Source organism: Malania oleifera, chromosome 5 (genome assembly GCF_029873635.1).
Source record: "Malania oleifera isolate guangnan ecotype guangnan chromosome 5, ASM2987363v1, whole genome shotgun sequence".
Classification (NCBI taxonomy): domain Eukaryota; kingdom Viridiplantae; phylum Streptophyta; class Magnoliopsida; order Santalales; family Ximeniaceae; genus Malania; species Malania oleifera.
This window is the reverse complement of record NC_080421.1, coordinates 2,052,388-2,070,405: the sequence shown is the minus strand read 5'-3', so window position 1 is coordinate 2,070,405 and position 18,018 is coordinate 2,052,388. Positions and strand designations below refer to the sequence as shown.

General features: G+C 40.4%; 1 protein-coding gene across 1 annotated transcript; it reads left to right on the top strand.

Moving 5' to 3' along the window:
* Window positions 1-16,664: 16,664 nt before the first annotated feature.
* Window positions 16,665-17,162, top strand: LOC131155067 (uncharacterized). Its single transcript, XM_058107978.1, has one exon. It carries the CDS (start codon window positions 16,665-16,667, stop codon window positions 17,160-17,162), a length of 498 nt encoding a protein of 165 aa, XP_057963961.1.
* The last annotated feature ends 856 nt before the right edge of the window (window positions 17,163-18,018 follow it).

Genomic DNA, 18,018 nt, shown 5'->3' with positions numbered 1-18,018 from the left:
TGAGAAATATGTGAAAATGACGTATGTTATTTTACCTGAAATCTGTTATGATATAAATATCAAATGAAATTTGTGTGGCATATGATTTATATTGAGAAGTGTTTAAACTGAGTTAGATGATTTACCTTGTAAAATATGTGATACTGAAATGTGTTTTAATATAAGAATTGAAATGTGAGAAAATGAAGAAAGGTGAAATATGGAAATGTGTTTTGAGAAAAATTGAGTAATTGTGAAATAAGATATGTATAAGATAGTATGAGATGAGATGAATTATGAACTGAGAAAACATCATTTAAATGATGAAATATGTTGAGAATATTGATATTGAAATGTGAAATGAAAATATTGCAATGTTAATTATGTAATATGAAAATGAGAAATGTGGAAATACGTGAAATATGAATAATAAAATGTCAATACCGCATAATGATTGTGGGTATGTGGTGGTAAACCCTGTTGGATGATTATGATATTGAGCACGGTACTGTTGCTAGTGGTGTTAGTGCAACCACACGAACTCTTGGAGCGTGTGCCATGACAGTTGACTGTGTCATTGTGTAGGGTTGTTGGGCCCCCTGAGTCCGGATCAGGGTTATAGGCCGACCAATCGTACTATAGACGCGATATGTGATATGATATTTGATCTAACCGGGTCGGCCAACCACGGTTAGATCCAGATGCGATGTTGGTATTTGATACCGAGGATACTCGTGCGCCAGAAAGTAAAATGGAAATGAAAAGTGAAAGAATGATAAAATTGGCTAAAATGAGAAATGAAAGAAAGAATGGAAATTGAGAAATACAAAATGATAAAATTGAGAAATGGAACCGTATGAGTTAATAATATAAATAATTAAGGTAAAGTGAAACTCTCAGCCTAAGGGCTTATTGAGTAAGGTGAGTACCCTGATAGGTATCAGATGTGGCTATACGTGGTTGCATAACGTGTTAGGATAGAGGGAAACTACCTGTATGGGCAGGTAACCTTCTCTATTCTCAGGAACTTCGCGGTAAATATGTGTTGGAAATTATTAAATTTGATAAATGATTTTAAAGCTTATAAAAGCTTGTGTTGTATATCTATATGATTATGAGAATGTGTATATCAGTGTATTTTCTTAAATGAAATGATGATTTGAAAAGTAAAGTATATTATAATTGAACTTATATGGCCACACACTATAAATAATTTATTCCTTCTTACTAAGATGTGTCTCACCCAAATTATCTAAATTTTTCAAGGGACAAAGATAGGCCAGGTGGTAAAGCTCCGTGATCATAGAGAGCTGGGACCCTGATATACAGGGTGAGTTTGGACTAGGGAGGTGTGATTCCCTAGGGTTGTATTGTTTTTGGATATGAGATAGTATTGTGTATATGTGTATATGGATACTTTGGGTATTGTATTCTGACTAATATGTATATATTATCTTCCGCTATTAGGTTGTATAATAAAATAACTTTTTACCCAGTACCCAATGCGGGTCGGGTCGTATGAATGATAGTAGGATTGTTGACGTGGCCAATTTGTGAGTATTATGGATGACGTTGATTATTTATTTATTATTATTGGGAAAAAAAATTTGAACGAAAATTGGGGTGTCACAGGAACTCTACCCTACACAGTATAATTGACCATCCCGTCTTAACACTCTCCACGAGACGTGTGGGTGCACTAGCTCTTCAGAAATCACGCTCAACAGTACTATGCATTACACAAAATCACAATTCATCGAAGTTCTCAAACCATAACTTGCAATTTAACATTCACATTCATATCTAATTCAACAATCACACACAATAAATATTCTCAACGCATTTCAGTATTTCCAACATCTCATAAATATATATATATATATATATATCATAATTCATCGCAATATATTCTTTTTACTCATGCCACATGATTTAGAATAATACACATATTTATACATTTACTAAAAATACGCCAACCCATATTCATCATTCACATTACTGAAAATACACATTTAATTGTCTCCACAATTATCTAGAAAATCCATTACTTTCATCATTCCATTTTCGCAAATAATAACTAATAACACAGCCTTAGGCTCAAAATCACAGTTCAAACAGTTGGTTTTAATAAACTTCGCATAATAAACATATACTTACACATATTACTTTTCCATTTTAGTCGATAAATTCACAAAATTACTGGTTTAATCTATTCCCTTACCTGGTTTCCATAAACTACGCCAGCAGGGACCCCAAAACGATGCCTACGATGCTCACACGAACCCTAAATTCATAAATCTTAATTTAATCAAATCAACCCCAAATAAAATGCCATTCTTTTCCACATTTCCTAAACTCATAAACTTCAAATAAATGATTAAATTACCAAAAAATCACAAATTCGCTCAATTGTCTAAATCTTACCCTAGCCTTGGATTAGTGCCTAAAAAACCCAGTTCAAAAATTTGCTCCGCTAGACTTGTAGAGAAATGCTCCTAGAACCACGTGGTGGTTTCAGAGTGTCAGTTAGGCTGAAAATTTGAGAGAAATTGAGGAGAAAAAGTGGGTTTATCTTACCCCATGAGTGGTGCGTACAACGCTCCTATGAAAAATCCACTCCAATAGGAATACCGATTGCGGAGAATGGAACCCAGCGGTATTTTTCGTTTTCCGATCGGCCGAGTATTTGCTGAAAAAATGAGTAGAGAAAGGAGGAGTGGTGGCTAGAGAGAGAGAGAGAGGCATAGAGAGAGACTGAAGAAAGGAGAGGCGTGGGAACTTGAAGAATCCAATATGAAATTGAATTGTGAAGTAGCTTCCTAAAGAAGCTTTAAGTAATATATATATATATATATATATATATATATATATATATCTTTATTCCAATTAGTTTTTTTAATATTCTTTTTTTGTTTATTTAATTAATTAATTTAATAATATTTAATTAATTAATTGATTAATAATATTTTTTTTCCTAGGTTACTACATCGGTGTCTTAGATCGAATGCAAGGCTTGCAAGGAAATTTTGGGCAGAAGTAGTGAGTATGACATGTTTCTTGATCAATAGGACCCAAGGGTAACACTAGATGAGAAAGTATCAAAGGAGGTGTGGACAAGCAACATAGTGGACTACTCTAGTTTGAGAGTGTTTGGATGTCCAACCTACGTGCATGTTTCTAGTGAGGAGAGATTGAAACTTGATGCGAAGTCTTGACAGTGTATCTTTCTGGGGTCTCAAAAAGGGGTGAAAGGTTTCAAGTTGTAAGATCCGAAGGCAAATAATGTGGTGATCAATAGCGATGTGGTTTTTGATAAGAAATTCATGTTGCAACGTACTCAAAAAGAAGAGAAACAAGTGCTAGAAAATTGTAGCAGCAATGAGCATGTGGTGCATGTGGAGCTAAAGACTCAATGTAGAGATGACAATGTTCCAAACATAGGGAGTTCTAGCTTAGGAGATCAACAACATCGCAGTATAGCTGTAAATAGGCTTAGATGCACTATTAGGCCACCCATTTGGTGCACAACCAAGAGAAGAGTAGATGGATGGGTGTTATGGTGGAGGAGATGGAGTCTTTGCATAAGAACTAGACATGAGAGTTGGTAGAGCTTCCAGAAGGGAAGAGAGCGATAGGATGCAAATGGGTGTATAAGAATAAAGAAACAGTATCAGAAAAGAAGGAGAAAAAATCAAGGCTCATCTAGTAGTGAAGGGTTACTCACAGAGGAAAGGGGCTAATTATGATGAGATATTCTCTCATGTGGTCAGACACACTTTATTAGGGGCTATGTTTGGTTTGGTAGTGCATTTTGATATATATTTGGAGCCAAATAAATGTAAAGACAACATTTCTCTAAGGTGATTTGGAGGAGTTGATTTACATGGTACAACTAGAAAGGTTCAGTCAGCCTAGATAGGAACACTTGGTCTGTAAATTGAGAAAATCATTTTATGGGCTGAAGCATTCTCCAAGGTAGTGGTACAAGCAATTTGACTCCTACATGATTCAAATTGGCTATAGGAGATGTGAGTATAATTGTTGTGCTTATGTGAAGAGCCTTGATGATGGTTCATTTATTTTTTATGTTACTTTATGAGGATGACATGCTGATTGCTACGAATAGTATGAGTGAGGTCAATAAGTTGAAAACTCTATTGGGAAAAGAATTTGACATGAAGGTTTTGGGTGTGGTAAAAAAGATTCTTAGGATGGAGATTCGCAGGGACAGAGCTTCTAGAAGATTGTAGTTATCTCAGTGTACCTATGTTGATAGAGTGTTGGAGAAAGGTAGTCTACCTTCCAGTGCCTAAAGATAGATGATGAAGTTCATGACATGTCAAAGGTCCCATATGTCAGTGTAATAGGGTGCTTGATGTATGCTATGATTTGTACAAGACCGAATCTGGCACAAGCTGTCAGTGTAGTGTGCAAATTTCTTTCAAATCTAGGACGACAATATTGGGATGCAATCAAGTAAAATTTTTAGATACTTAAGGGGTACTACAGACTATGGCATCATGTTTGGACAATAGGATGATCCTTCAGTTGTGGGATATATGGATGCAGACTATACAAGGGACTTGGATGACAGGAGGTCTATCACAGGGTATGTATTCACTCTTATGAGAGGGGGGGGGGGGAGAGCTATTTGTTGGAGGTCCATGGTTTAGTCTCTAGTTGCACTATCTACTACTAAGTTAGAGTATATGGTAGTGGCTGAGGCTACCAAGGAAGCTTTGTGGTTTACAAGATTGGTCAAGGAGCTGGATATTTAGCAAGGTGGAGTTTAGTTGCATTGTGATTGTTAGAGTGCCATTTATTTAGCAAATAATCAGTCGAATCACGGGAGAACCAAGCATATAGATGTGAGGTTTCACAGGATCAGAGAATCGGTTTCTTATGGTGAACTATTGCTTGTGAAAGTTCACACTTCTGATAATGCAACAGACATGTTGACTAAGCCTGTTACCATAGACAAGTTCAAGCACTGCTTGGACTTGATTAACGTCTCTAGATGCTAGATGGGAGGCGTCCCAATCTATTGTCCTAAGTGGAGCTCCTTATTATGTTTTCTTTTCTCTTAATGGATGAATATTTTCCAAGGTGGAGATTGTTGAAGTGCGTGGCTCATATTAAGTGGAACACATGTATAGAGAAAGCAAACTAAGGAAAACAAAGAAGCTGGTTTGAAAAAAAATTGTCAATGGTTTTACTAGATACATCGACTATTTCTTCCAGAAGCAAATTAGGACGAAAACCGTCGAAGGTTAGCATAAATACAATGATGTAACCCTATTTTTTATGATAGTGGATTTCAACCGCTGCTTGCTCCTGTGGACGTAGGCATTCTTCTGAAACACATTAAATCCTTATGTGTCTTTTATTGCTTTCATTATTTCTATATGTTTTTGTATTATTTATTATGACTGTTGCATTACACCGCACGTGTTTCATTGCACAACACTTGATGACTATACTATATTTTTGTAATTATAATAGAAATTTAAAGCTTATTTATCGTTAAAAAATATCATTTGTTAACTAAAGATGAATTTGCTTATTTTATTATTTTTTAGTTAATTTATCCATTTGATGTGATAAATATTAGATATTGAGGTAGAAAGTGCATATTTAATATTTTAAATTAAAATTTTTACGTATGAAAAAATATTTTCCATGTGTAGAGTTCGTGTGCTTTCACTAGCCTTATTATAAATGACTAATATGTAGGTAAGAACGTTTCATATTTATAACTTAAAAATATTATTAATAAAAACGAAATCGTAAATATAGTAGTTACTTGAAAATAATTATTAATAAAAATAAAACAGACAACATTAGCAATTACTTGAGCTTTATTCTATTTTCAAAAATAAAAAGTAGACTTTCAACTATCTTTGAAACTCTATTTTGTAACTTGAAAATATGTTTTATATGATTAAATGTCACTAAAATACCGTTTTTTCATGTTTTAAACTAGTTATGAAATCATTAAAAAGTAATGTTTAAACATGTAAATGCTTATAGATGTTTACTAGTTATATGTTATTTATAACTTAATTTGGTAAGTTTTTATTTTTCAAGCATGTATTATGAGAAAAGATAAATTTTTACTATGCTTTTGAAAAAGAAAAAATGCCATTCACTTATTTCTAGCTATTATTGACCTCTGTATTTGTACTATTCTATTGTCTTTATTTTGGTTTATCAATATTTATTTCAAGAAAAATATTGCTCATATATTTCTCATTTTTAAAGTTTTATATTTAAAACATGGAACAAAATTATGGACAAACAACATAACTAAAAATGTTACCATTTTTTGTATATTACTTTTCCATACCCAAAAATGTTTACTTGGTATTCATCCACAAAGTCCAAATTTTCCAATCTTTAAACCTCTTTCAGTACCATTTGTGTAATTACCATTTCTTCATTCTTCTTAAGGTAAAAATTTTTCTTCATTTTGAATCTTCGCAATATGAAAAAAAAAAAATTATTGGACACTTATATTATGTTTGGGGGCATGAATTTCAATAATTTCAATATAATTGATATTATATTTCATCAAAATCCAATTATAATTTCAAATTCAGAACCTCTCCGAACATAGAATTTTATTTTCCATTTTATCAATGTTTTTAAGTTAGAAACTTAAATAAACTTCAAGCACCATTGCATAAAAGTAGTTGAGACAAAATGTAAGAATGGTGATACGCCCAAAATAGTCTAGCCAATAAGAGCAGGTCATGTAACGACCCGAATAAAATGGTATTCAAATTATAAAGAGAGGGAAATGGAGACCGGAAATAGAAGGAGGCCATCAACTTTGCGTTCATCGACGACATTGAACTTTGGAAGGACTAAAGGAAAAAGGGGGTCAGCAGGGCTTCGTTAACAAACACAGGGTTTCGTCAACGAAGGCTTTAAAGATTTCATCGACAAACACAGGGTTTCATCGATGAGAAAATACCGAGAGGAGTTCTAAGGCAGCCTGAATTTCGTCGATGAATACAGGGTCTCGTCGATGAAATTTGTGAAGGACTTGTCAACGAAGGTCGGCCTCGTGGACGAAATCCTATGAAAGTATGAAAAATCTCTCTCTCTCTCTCTCTCTCTCTCTCTCTCTCTCTCTCTACGACTCTCTCTCCCTTCTCTCTTCGTTTTCAGCCCTACCGGTTGTCGGATCGACGATCCGCAGCCACCACGACACTCCTGGCGGAGTTCTCTCCAAATCTGCTGGAGCGGATCGTGGGAGAAAGCTAGTTAGAAATCATCCCAGAGTTGAGGTAAGGTTTTTTAAGTCATATTTGGTCTTACGCTAGTTATAAGAAATGTTGTGTGCATGAAAATACTGAAGTTTAATACTAGGGGTTTTCAGTTTCGGAGTATTGGTCAAGGAACCCCTCAGGTATTAAACTTGAATGCTTTTGGGTGAAACTTTCTACTCAATATTTGGGTTTTTGACAGTTGAGGAAAATATTGTATGCTTAGAATTACTGAACTTTAATTCTGAGATTTTTCATTTTCAAGGTGTTGTGTTAGGAACCCTGCGGGTGCGGGGTAGTTTTATTAGGGACTTTCCAGGAATCAGGTAAGGGGATAAACTAAGCTAGTTTCCGTTTTTGAGAAAATGCTTATATATATATATATATGTTTTATATTTGCAAAATACTGTGAAAATGATCGTATGTTGAATATGTGGAAAATCTATTGTGTGGCATGAGTAAAAATGTTGTGAAATACTGTTTTTCTGGGAATGTGGATGATATGGATTTTTATGATGGGAAAATCGGCGTATAGGTCGAGATTTTTATGTGATTTGCCGGCGTAGGCTTCTGCTGTATGTTTTGTTATATCCTTGGTACCCACGGGTCCAGGTGGATGGTGACCTGCTGAACTGGATTGTGGGATATGTAGGATTGATCTTATGATGTTGATAATATAAAAGAAAAAATAATGTGAAAAATGAGCAGGTCGTAACAGCTTGGTGTCAGAGCCTAGGTTGCTAGGTTCTGTAGACTTTAGAGTGCAGCAGAAACAATACCACAGTTTAGGAAATGATTTGAAGTTTTATTCTATAGTCTGGAAGCAGGACTTCCATGGTAGTTTCTGTGCTTTTCCTGGGGTGACGATTTCAGGAAAACCATAGTAAGCTATTGTCAGGTTGTGTTCCTAGAACGTAGGACTGGGGATTAGAAATGAGTTAGGAAGGTTGAGATAAGTGGTGAGAATAGGTGGGTAAACTATAAGGATAAAAGTTCTAAGTCGTGTTTGTTGTTTTAGGATGGATCTAGAAGGAGGAAATAGTGCCCATGCGAGTGGCAGTGTGGTGTAGGGCCATCAGGTGCAGCTGGGACCAACTCTGATGCGGTATTACGTAGCGTGGCTCAGCAGGTTATGGCTGAGATCGCTAGGAGTTCGAGGGGGCAGAGTGGTCCATCGGCAGGCCAGGGGTGCACCATAGAGAAGTTCACGAAGATGAATCCTCCCGCGTTCTCAGGCGGAGTTAATCCTGTAGCCGCTGAGAACTGGATGCAGGAGATTGAGAAGATCTTGGTTGTACTATAGTGTACTGAGGAATAGAGGGTCCTCTTTGCCACCTATAGACTGATAGGAGAGGCTGAGAGGTGGTGGACTGCGGTGAGACTATTGGAGCAGCAAAGGGTGACTCCGATAGCTATGACATGGGATTGATTTAAAGATCTATTCTTTGATAGATATTTTCCAGCTACGGTCAGGGAGGCTAAGGTAGAGGAGTTCCTGAGTCTGAAGTAGGGACAATTATCCGACCAACAGTTTGCAGCACGTTTTATCGAGCTCTCTCGTTTCGCCCCGTATATTGTTCTTGATGAGGTAAGGAAGGCGAGACAGTTTGAGATAGGTTTGAGGTGGAGTATACTCAAGTAGGTGGTGGTACTACGGATCCAGGACTTTGCTAAGTTAGTCGACAAGGCGGCTTTGGCAGAGATTGGGGAGCGTCTTGATGCAGAGGAGTAGGGACAGAAGAAGAGATCTGCATCTACCGTCTATCAGCAGGGTCATAGACCGGGTCAGTGGATGAGAGGAAAGCATGGCAGAGGACGGAGACAGGAGACAGGAGGACGCGAGGTGCAGACAGGGCAGGGTCCTCCAGTCTGTCAGACTTGTGGTAGGAGGCACTGAGGGGAGTGTCAAGCTGGTGGTATGGTGTGCTACCGCTGTGGTAGATCAGGGTACATGGTGCGAGACTGTCCTACCCCATCAAATATAGTTCCAGTGTGTTATCGCTATGGTAAACCGGGGCATATGGTACGATACTGCCCTACACCACCAGATGCAGCTCCAGCTCCTATACCATATCGGGGAGGTTACCAGGCACCATGTGGGGGCCAGCAGAGGAATATGGCTCCAGCCAGGGTGTTCACTTTAACGCCGGGCTGATTTGATAGTGTTAGACATGCACGGGTTTGGTGTTATATTCAGGCTAGGAGACTACTACTGAGTGGGTGTCAGGGGTTTGTGGCTGTTGTGAAAGAGATGTCAGAAAATGAGTCGAAACTTGCTAGCACGCCTGTAGTAAGGGAGTTTATAGATGTTTTCCCCATTGAGTTACCAGGCTTGCCACCCGATTGTAAGGTAGATTTCTCTATTGATCTACCTTCCGGTACGGCGCCAATTTCTAAAGTACTGTACCGAATGGCGCCAGTAGAATTGGCAGAACTGAAGAATCAATTGTAGGATCTGCTTGATAAGGGCTTCATACGACCTAGTGTATTTCCATGGGGAGCTCCAGTTTTATTTGTGAAGAAGAAAGTCGGGACTATGAGGATGTGTATAGACTACAGGAAGATTAATAAAGTAACCATCAAGAACAAATATCCTCTATCCCGTATTGATGATTTGTTTGACCAGCTCCAAGGTACACGGGTGTATTCGAAGATTGACCTCAGATCCGGCTACCATCAGGTGAAGGTGAAAGCAGAAGACGTCTCGAAGACGGCCTTCAGGACCAGGTACAGGCATTACGAGTTTCTTGTTATCCCGTTTGGTTTGACGAATGCTCCTGCGGTATTCATGGACTTGATGAACAGAGTCTTCCACCGATATTTAGACCAGTTTGTTGTTGTTTTTATTGATGATGTACTAGTCTATTCGAGGAGATATGAGGAGCATGAGATGCACCTGAGGCAGGTTTTGCAGACACTTCGGGAGAAGAAGTTATATGCCAAATTCAGTAAATGTGAATTTTGTCTTGAGAAGGTCGTGTTCTTAGGGTATGTTATTTCTGGATATGGTATTTCTGTAGATCCTAGTAAGATTGAGGTGGTGGTGAACTAGGCTAGACCGAGGAATGTTCAGGAGATCCGGAGTTTCTTGGGGCTAGCAGGATATTACTGTCGTTTTGTTGAGGGATTCTCAGCTTTGTCAGGACCTTTGACACGATTGACGAGAAAGAATGTCAGATTTGAGTGGGATGACAGCTGTGAGCAGAGTTTTCAGGAGTTGAAGCAGAGACTAGTCACAGCGCCTGTATTAATCATCCCATCTGGGGGTGAGGATTATACTATTTACAGTGATGCGTCCTTGAAAGGACTTGGCTGTGTGTTGATGCAGCATGGTAGGGTAGTGGCATATGCGTCTAGACAACTGAAAGAATATGCATCTACCGTGCACGCATTGAAAATCTAGAGGCATTACCTGTATGGTGAGCAATGTGAGATTTTCTCTGACCATAAGAGTTTGAAGTATTTATTCACCCAGAAGGAATTAAATATGAGACAGAGAAGGTGGTTGGAGCTGATTAAAGATTTTTACTGTACCATCAGCTATCACCCAGGGAAAGCAAACGTGGTAGCTGATACGTTGAGCATGAAATCCAGGGAACTGGTGTTAGCAGCTTTGGAGATCCAGCATCCGATTATGATGGATCTGGAGAGACTCGGCATAGAGTTGGTGGAGAGTGATCTCCCAGTGTGTATTGCCAGCCTTGTGGTACAGCCTACTCTATATGAGAGAATTAAAGCTGCCCAGAAGGAAGATCTAGAGCTAGTAAAGGTGATAGACAGGGTACAGAGTGGGCAGGGGGAGGAGTTCAGTATTGCAGATGACGGGGCTTTGCGATTCCGTTCTAGATTATGCGTTTTTTGTAGATATCGAGATCAAGAAGACCATTCTAAAGAAGGCTCACAGATCCTTGTATACAGTTCATCCTGGTAGTACGAAGATGTACAGGGATTTGCGAGAATCGTACTGGTGGAGTGGCATGAAGAGAGAGATCGCCGAGTATGTAGCCCAGTGTTTGACGTGCCAGCAGGTAAAGGCTGAGCACTAGAGGCCAGCAGGGCAATTGCAGCCGTTATTTATCCCGAAGTGGAAGTGGGATCATATATCCATGGACTTCGTGTCAGGACTGCCGACGGCGTTGCATGGCCAGAATGCCATCTAGGTGATTGTTGATCGATTGACGAAGACCGCCCACTTTATCCCTATCAAAACCAGCTACTCCCTCAGTCATTTAGCGGAGATTTATGTTCAGGAGATAGTTTGTTCTCATGGGGTGCCGGTATCGATTGTGTCGGATAGAGACCCACAATTTACATCACAATTTTGAAGGAATTTGCAGGAGGCTTTGGGGTCTCAATTATCGTTTAGCACGACATTCCATCCTCAGTCAGATGGGCAGACTGAGAGGACGATACAGATACTTGAGGACATGCTCCATGCGTGTGTATTGGACTTTGGGGGTAGCTGGACTCAGTTCATGTCATTGGTAGAGTTTGCGTATAATAACAGTTATCAGTCTAAAATTGACATGGCACCATTTGAGGCTCTATATGGTAAGAGATGTCGATCTCCTTTGTTTTGGGATGAAGTGGGTGAGCGGCGAGTTGTGGGGCTAGAGCCTGTGCAGCAGGCGTGTGATAAGGTCCGGCTTATCAGGGATAGGATCAGTGCAGCTCAGAGCCGACAGAAGAGTTATGCCGACCATCGTCGTAGGAATTTAGAGTTTGATGTGGGCAATCATGTGTTTCTGAAGATAGCTGCGATGAAAGGGGTTATGCGATTTGGGAGGAAGGGTAAGCTTAGTCCTAGGTTTATCGGTCCATTTGAGATTCTAGATAAAGTGGGACCGGTAGCCTACAGACTAGCTTCGCCACCTGTGTTGTCCAGGATCCACGATGTATTCCATGTTGCTATGTTGAGGAAGTACGTCCCAGATCCTTCTCATATCATCAGTTACGATGAATTGGAGCTTAGTGATTCACTGGGGTATGAGGAGGTACCAGTACAAATTCTGGATAGGAAGGTGCAGGAATTACGTAACAAGAAGATTCCTCAGGTGAAGGTTTTGTGGAGGAATCATGCAGTAAAAGAGACTTCTTGGGAATCCGAGGAGCAGATGAAGTAGAGATATCCGCATTTATTTCAAGAGGTCTGAGTGGATAAAAGTAAGTAGTTAAGTAGTTTCTTTTGCAGGTACATATAATGGTTTAATTAGCATAGTATTTTAGTTCTGGAGGAAGTTTTCTTTTGTGCATGTAATCTTCTAGGACTTGAAATGTAACCACGGTATTCCTCCGCCATAAGTGAGGGTAGGTAATAAATAAGTAGACCATTTTCCTTATTAAGGGATGATGAGTTAAGTGAACAGTAAATTTCGAGGACAAAATTTTTTATAAGGAGGGGAGGATGTAACAACCCGAATAAAATGGTATTCAAATTATAAAGAGAGGGAAATGGAGACCGGAAACAGAAGGAGGCTGTTGACTTCGCGTTCGTCGACGACATTGAACTTTGGAAGGACTAAAGGAAAAAGGGGGTCAGCAGGGCTTCGTCGACGAACACAGGATTTCGTTGACGAAGGCTTTAAAGATTTCGTCGACGAACACAGGGCTTCGTCAACGAGAAAATACCGAGAGGGGTTCTGAGGCAGCCTAAATTTCGTTGACGAATACAGGGTCTCGTCGACGAAATTTGTGAAGGACTCGTCGACAAAGGTCGGCCTCGTGGACGAAATCCTCTGTTTTATAAGTATGAAAAATCTGGGGAAAATATCATTTTTAAGAAGCCTCTCTCTCTCTCCTCTCTCTCTCTCTCTCTCTCTCTCTCTCTCTCTCTCTACGACTCTCTCTCCCTTCTTTCTTTGTTTTCGGCTCCACCAGTCGTCGGATTGACGATCCGAAGCCACCACGACGCTCCTAGCGGAGTTCTCTCCAAATCTGCTGGAGCGGATCGTGGGAGAAAGTTAGTTGGAAATCATCCTAGAGTTAAGGTAAGGCTTTTTAAGCCATATTTGGTCTTGCACTAGTTATAAGAAATGTTGTGTGCATGAAAATACTGAAGTTTAATACTGGGGGTTTTCAGTTTCGGAGTATTGGTCAAGGAACCCCTCAGGTGCTAAACTTGAATGCTTTTGGGTGAAAACTTTCCACTCAATATTTGGGTTTTTGGCAGTTGAGGAAAATATTGTATGCTTAGAAATAATGAACTTTAATTTTAGGATTTTTCATTTTCAGGGTGTTGAGTTAAGAACCCTGCGGGTGCGGGGTAGTTTTATTAGGGACTTTCCAAGAATCAGGTAAGGGAATAAACTAAGCTAGTTTCCGTTTTTGAGAAAATGCTTTTATATATATATATATATATATATATATATATATATATGTTTTATATTTGCAAAATACTGTGAAAATGATCGTTTGTTGAATATGTGGAAAATCTATTGTGTGGCATGAGTAAAAATGTTGCGAAATACTATTTTTCTGGGAATGTGGATGATATGGATTTTTATGATGGGAAAACCGGCATACGGGCAGAGATTTTTATGTGATTTGCCAGCGTACGGGCCGTGCTATGTGACTGTGATTGCCGGCGTACGGGCCGTGCTATGAGATGTGATTTGCAGGCGTACGGGCCATACTATGTGAATGTTGTTTGCCATCGTACGGGCTGTGCTATATGTAGCTGGCGTACGGGCCAAGCTATGATAAAATGTGAAATATCGACGTACGGGCCGACGATTTTCATGATATATGTATATATGTGAAATGATATGATTGATATGAAAATAAATGAATGAGATATTTATGTATCACGATTTCAGTATATGTATATGATATCAAAACCTGGTTGGCTTGGTTTAGGTTAGCATTTGCACGATACCGTTGCTATGTGTCCATGATCCTCCTGATCATGATATCTGTGTTAACGCCACTATATGGAGTGGTATGAGATTGGATCGTCGATGTGGTTATTTTCGAGAAGTGTGCGGTTATCGCCCCTGGTGTACGAACTAGTCTGGGTAGACCCATCGGACCTACAGACTAGACTATTGACTTAGCAGTAGTCGACCAACCACTGTCAAGTCCCGCCTTTGGGCCACACAACCCAGTCATGTGGGGGTAATACATGACAACAGCCAACTAACCTACCAATATTGTTTCATGTTATTATTATTATAATATGAGATGAGATATGTTATGAAAATGCAGTATGTTCTGCCATGTTGATTTATATATATGTTTTTCCCAGATTTGATGAAACAGTACTAAATGTGTTATATATGATATATGTTGAACACGAATTACTCATGTTACCACATACTAGTATTAGTTTATTTCCCTTACCGAGAGGTGTCTCACCCCTAAATTTTATTAACTTTTCAGGAGCCCCAGATAGGAGAGCGGGAAAAGCCTCGCAGAATTAGTGTTGTTTATCTGCCCTCTGCGAAGGGTAAGTCTTGGTAGGGACAATTAGATTTTTGAGGGAACTGTCCCTAGATTTATTTTTGAGATGTATATACTGAGAGTTAGTGGTTGTAGTACTTTGGTATGTATTGGGCACATTATGATGAGATGTATATAATTTTATACTTTCTGCTGCGTAGGCTTCTGCTGTATGTTTTGTTATATCCTTGGTACCCACAGGTCCAGGTGGATGGTGACCTTCTGAGCTGGATTATGGGATATGTAGTATTGATCTTATGATGTTGATAATATAGAAGAAAAAAAAATGTGAAAAATGAGCAAGTCGTGACAGGTCAACACCTGGCTCGTGCTTCCTCCGGGTCAAATGTTCCGACGAGCAATCAGCTCCAACCCAATAAAGAGGAGGAGAGATCCATACCAATGGCTTAAATAGCCGAGTGATGGGCGCAAGCACTTTATGACCTGGGAGGGATTCACGCCCCCGCACAACAAAGACGAATCAACCAAGGGCCAACTCGAGCCCCTATAAGAAGGGATCTAGAGAAGAGGCCAAGGTAAATCATTCAACTCATTCTACTATTGTATTTAGCCTCTCTAAAAGCATTTCTCTTACTTAGGCATCAGAGTGATCCCCCGGAGTTCACCTCGGGTCCTCTAAGCCTTTCTTCTCTTCCCCTTTTAGGTCAACAAAAGTCGAAGGAGCAATCTTGCTAATTTTACCCCGCAACAGTTGGCTTCATCTGTGGGAACCTGCTTTCGAGAGGCGATCATATCTTGCTCTCGAATTTCGACATTCACGCAATGCCGACCTCACACAATTTTACTTCCGTCCCTGCTACGAGAAAAGAATCATCCTAGTCCATCCACTCCACACCCGCACAACTAACGGGTATCAGCAGGAAGGAATTCCTCACTTTCCAAAAGGAAATGAAGGATATGCTCAACCAACTCTTACAACAAAAGAGTCAGGAAGGGCATGTCCTCCCCCAATAGCAAGAGAGCCCCAGCACAGGCAAGAAAGCTGACAAACCAAAGGAGAACGAGGAAAAAATCTACCTCAACAAGAAGATAGAGGACGCAAATAGGGTAGATGTCAACCAGCAAAGATCCACGGAGCTCGAAGAAAGGATCAAGAAAATAGATCACATAGAAAAGATGATGAAAAAGGGTAGGACCAAACCCTTCTACGAGGAAGCATCCCTAAGGTCCTCAGAGCCTCCATTCAACAAAGAGATCATGGAGGCTCCACTGCCAAGTGGATTCAAGATGCCCACCTTCGAAAGGTACGAAGGTCTGTCCGACCCAATTAATCATTTAGACACCTTTAAAATGATGATGCAACTACAAGGTGCTCCAGACGCCATCATGTGCCGAGCTTTTGCAACAACCCTTAAGGAAATTGCCAAGGACTGGTACCGAACTCTGTGACCCGGATCGATTGGTTCCTTCTCAGAAATGGAACAACTATTCACCGACCACTTCCTTAGTAGCCGGAGAATTGCTAAAACAACGGGCCATCTCATGAGTATGGCACAAGGAGAGCAGGAGACTCTAAAGAAATTCATGCACCGCTTCAACACAGCAACCCTAGAAATCCGCAACCTAGACATTGGGGTGGCTTTAGCAGCCTTGACAACGGATCTTCAGCCCAGAAGTTTCCTATACTCTCTAGGGAAAAAACCTCCGGTGGATATGGGGGAGCTAATGGCTCGAGCACAGAAATACATCAACCTGAAGGAGATGATGGACACAAGAGGAAGTCGCATAGAACAAAAAAGGAAAAGTAGTAGCAGGGAGACGGGAGAATCCTATAGATCCGCCAAAAGACAAGAGACTAGTACACTACACGCAAGCCCAAAGATAAGAGGGCAACCCAGTAAGTTCTCCACCTACACATCCCTGAATGTACCACACTCTAAATTACTAATGCAGATCAGAAAGAAGGACTATGTCTTGTGACCCGAACCCATGCGAACACCTCTTCACAAGCGAAACATGTCCAAGTTCTGCGCATTCCATAGGGATCATGGCCATGACACAGAGGAATGCATCCAGTTTAAGAAAGAAATCGAAGCCCTAATAAGAAGGGGATACCTGTCAAAGTTTATAAAGAAAGAAGATCCGCAAAGGGAACCTCTCGAGCAGAGGAGGCCCAGCGTAAAAGAGAAGGAAGAGCAGGTCGTAGGGGAGATTGCGGTGATCTTCGGAGGATCCGCTAGCGGAGGAGACAGCGGGGGTGCTCGTAAAAGATATGCTAAAAAGGAGCTCTCGATGGAGAAGGGGGAAAAAAGTAGTAAACGAAACAAAAAAGATGATGACATAACCTTTGACAGCAGAGACAAAGAAGGGGTACAACAGCCACATGATAACGCACTGGTGCTCTCCCTACTGGTGGCGAATTACAGAGTCAGACGCATATTGATAGAAACTGGGAGCTCAACAAACGTCATGTTCTGGTCGGTCCTGGTAGGAATGAAAATCGGTAAGGAATGACTCAAGTCTCAACTCCCCTGATCGGATTCCGTGGAGATGTTGTTCATCTGTTGGGTACAATCACACTACCGGTGACAATGGGGATGACCCCACAACAAGTTACTACGCTGAGAGTTTTTTGTGGTCGACCGACCTTCGGTGTACAATATCATATTGGACCGCCCTTTCCTTAATGCAGTTCACGCTGTAACGTCAACATACTACCTCAAAATCAAATTCCCTATACCGCACGGGACAGGGTTTGTCAAGGGAGATCAAGCAACTGCTGGAGCTGCTACGTAATGGCTCTGAAAGGAAAGATGGAGGCAAGAGAAACCCTAACGGTGGAGGACCTGGAAGTAAGGGGCAAGTATCCTCAGATCAGTACAGTGGATGACGACATCATACACATACCCCTAAAGGGCCACCATGAGAGAAGTGTGCAGATCGGAAATCACCTACTCGACACCTTGAAAGCGAAGCTGAGCGAACTGTTGAACGAATTCATTGATGTGTTTGCTTGGTCGGCCGCGGACATGCCAAGCATCGATCCTGCAGTTATGGAGCATAGGCTGCAGGTCAACCCCAACCATCGACCCGTGAAACAGAGAAAAAAAAAGGAGTTTCGCAATGGAGCGGATCAAGATAATTGACAAGGAAGTAACGAAGCTGGTGCAAGCCAACTTTATCAAGGAGGTAGACTACCCGGAGTGGCTGAGCAACGTGGTTCTAGTAAGAAAGCCGAACAGAAAATGGCACACTTGTATAGACTTCACAGACCTGAATAAAGCATGCCCAAAGGACAGCTTTATTCTCCCCCGAATCGACCAGTTGGTGGACTTGACCTCTGGGCATGAACTCCTTAGCTTCATGGATG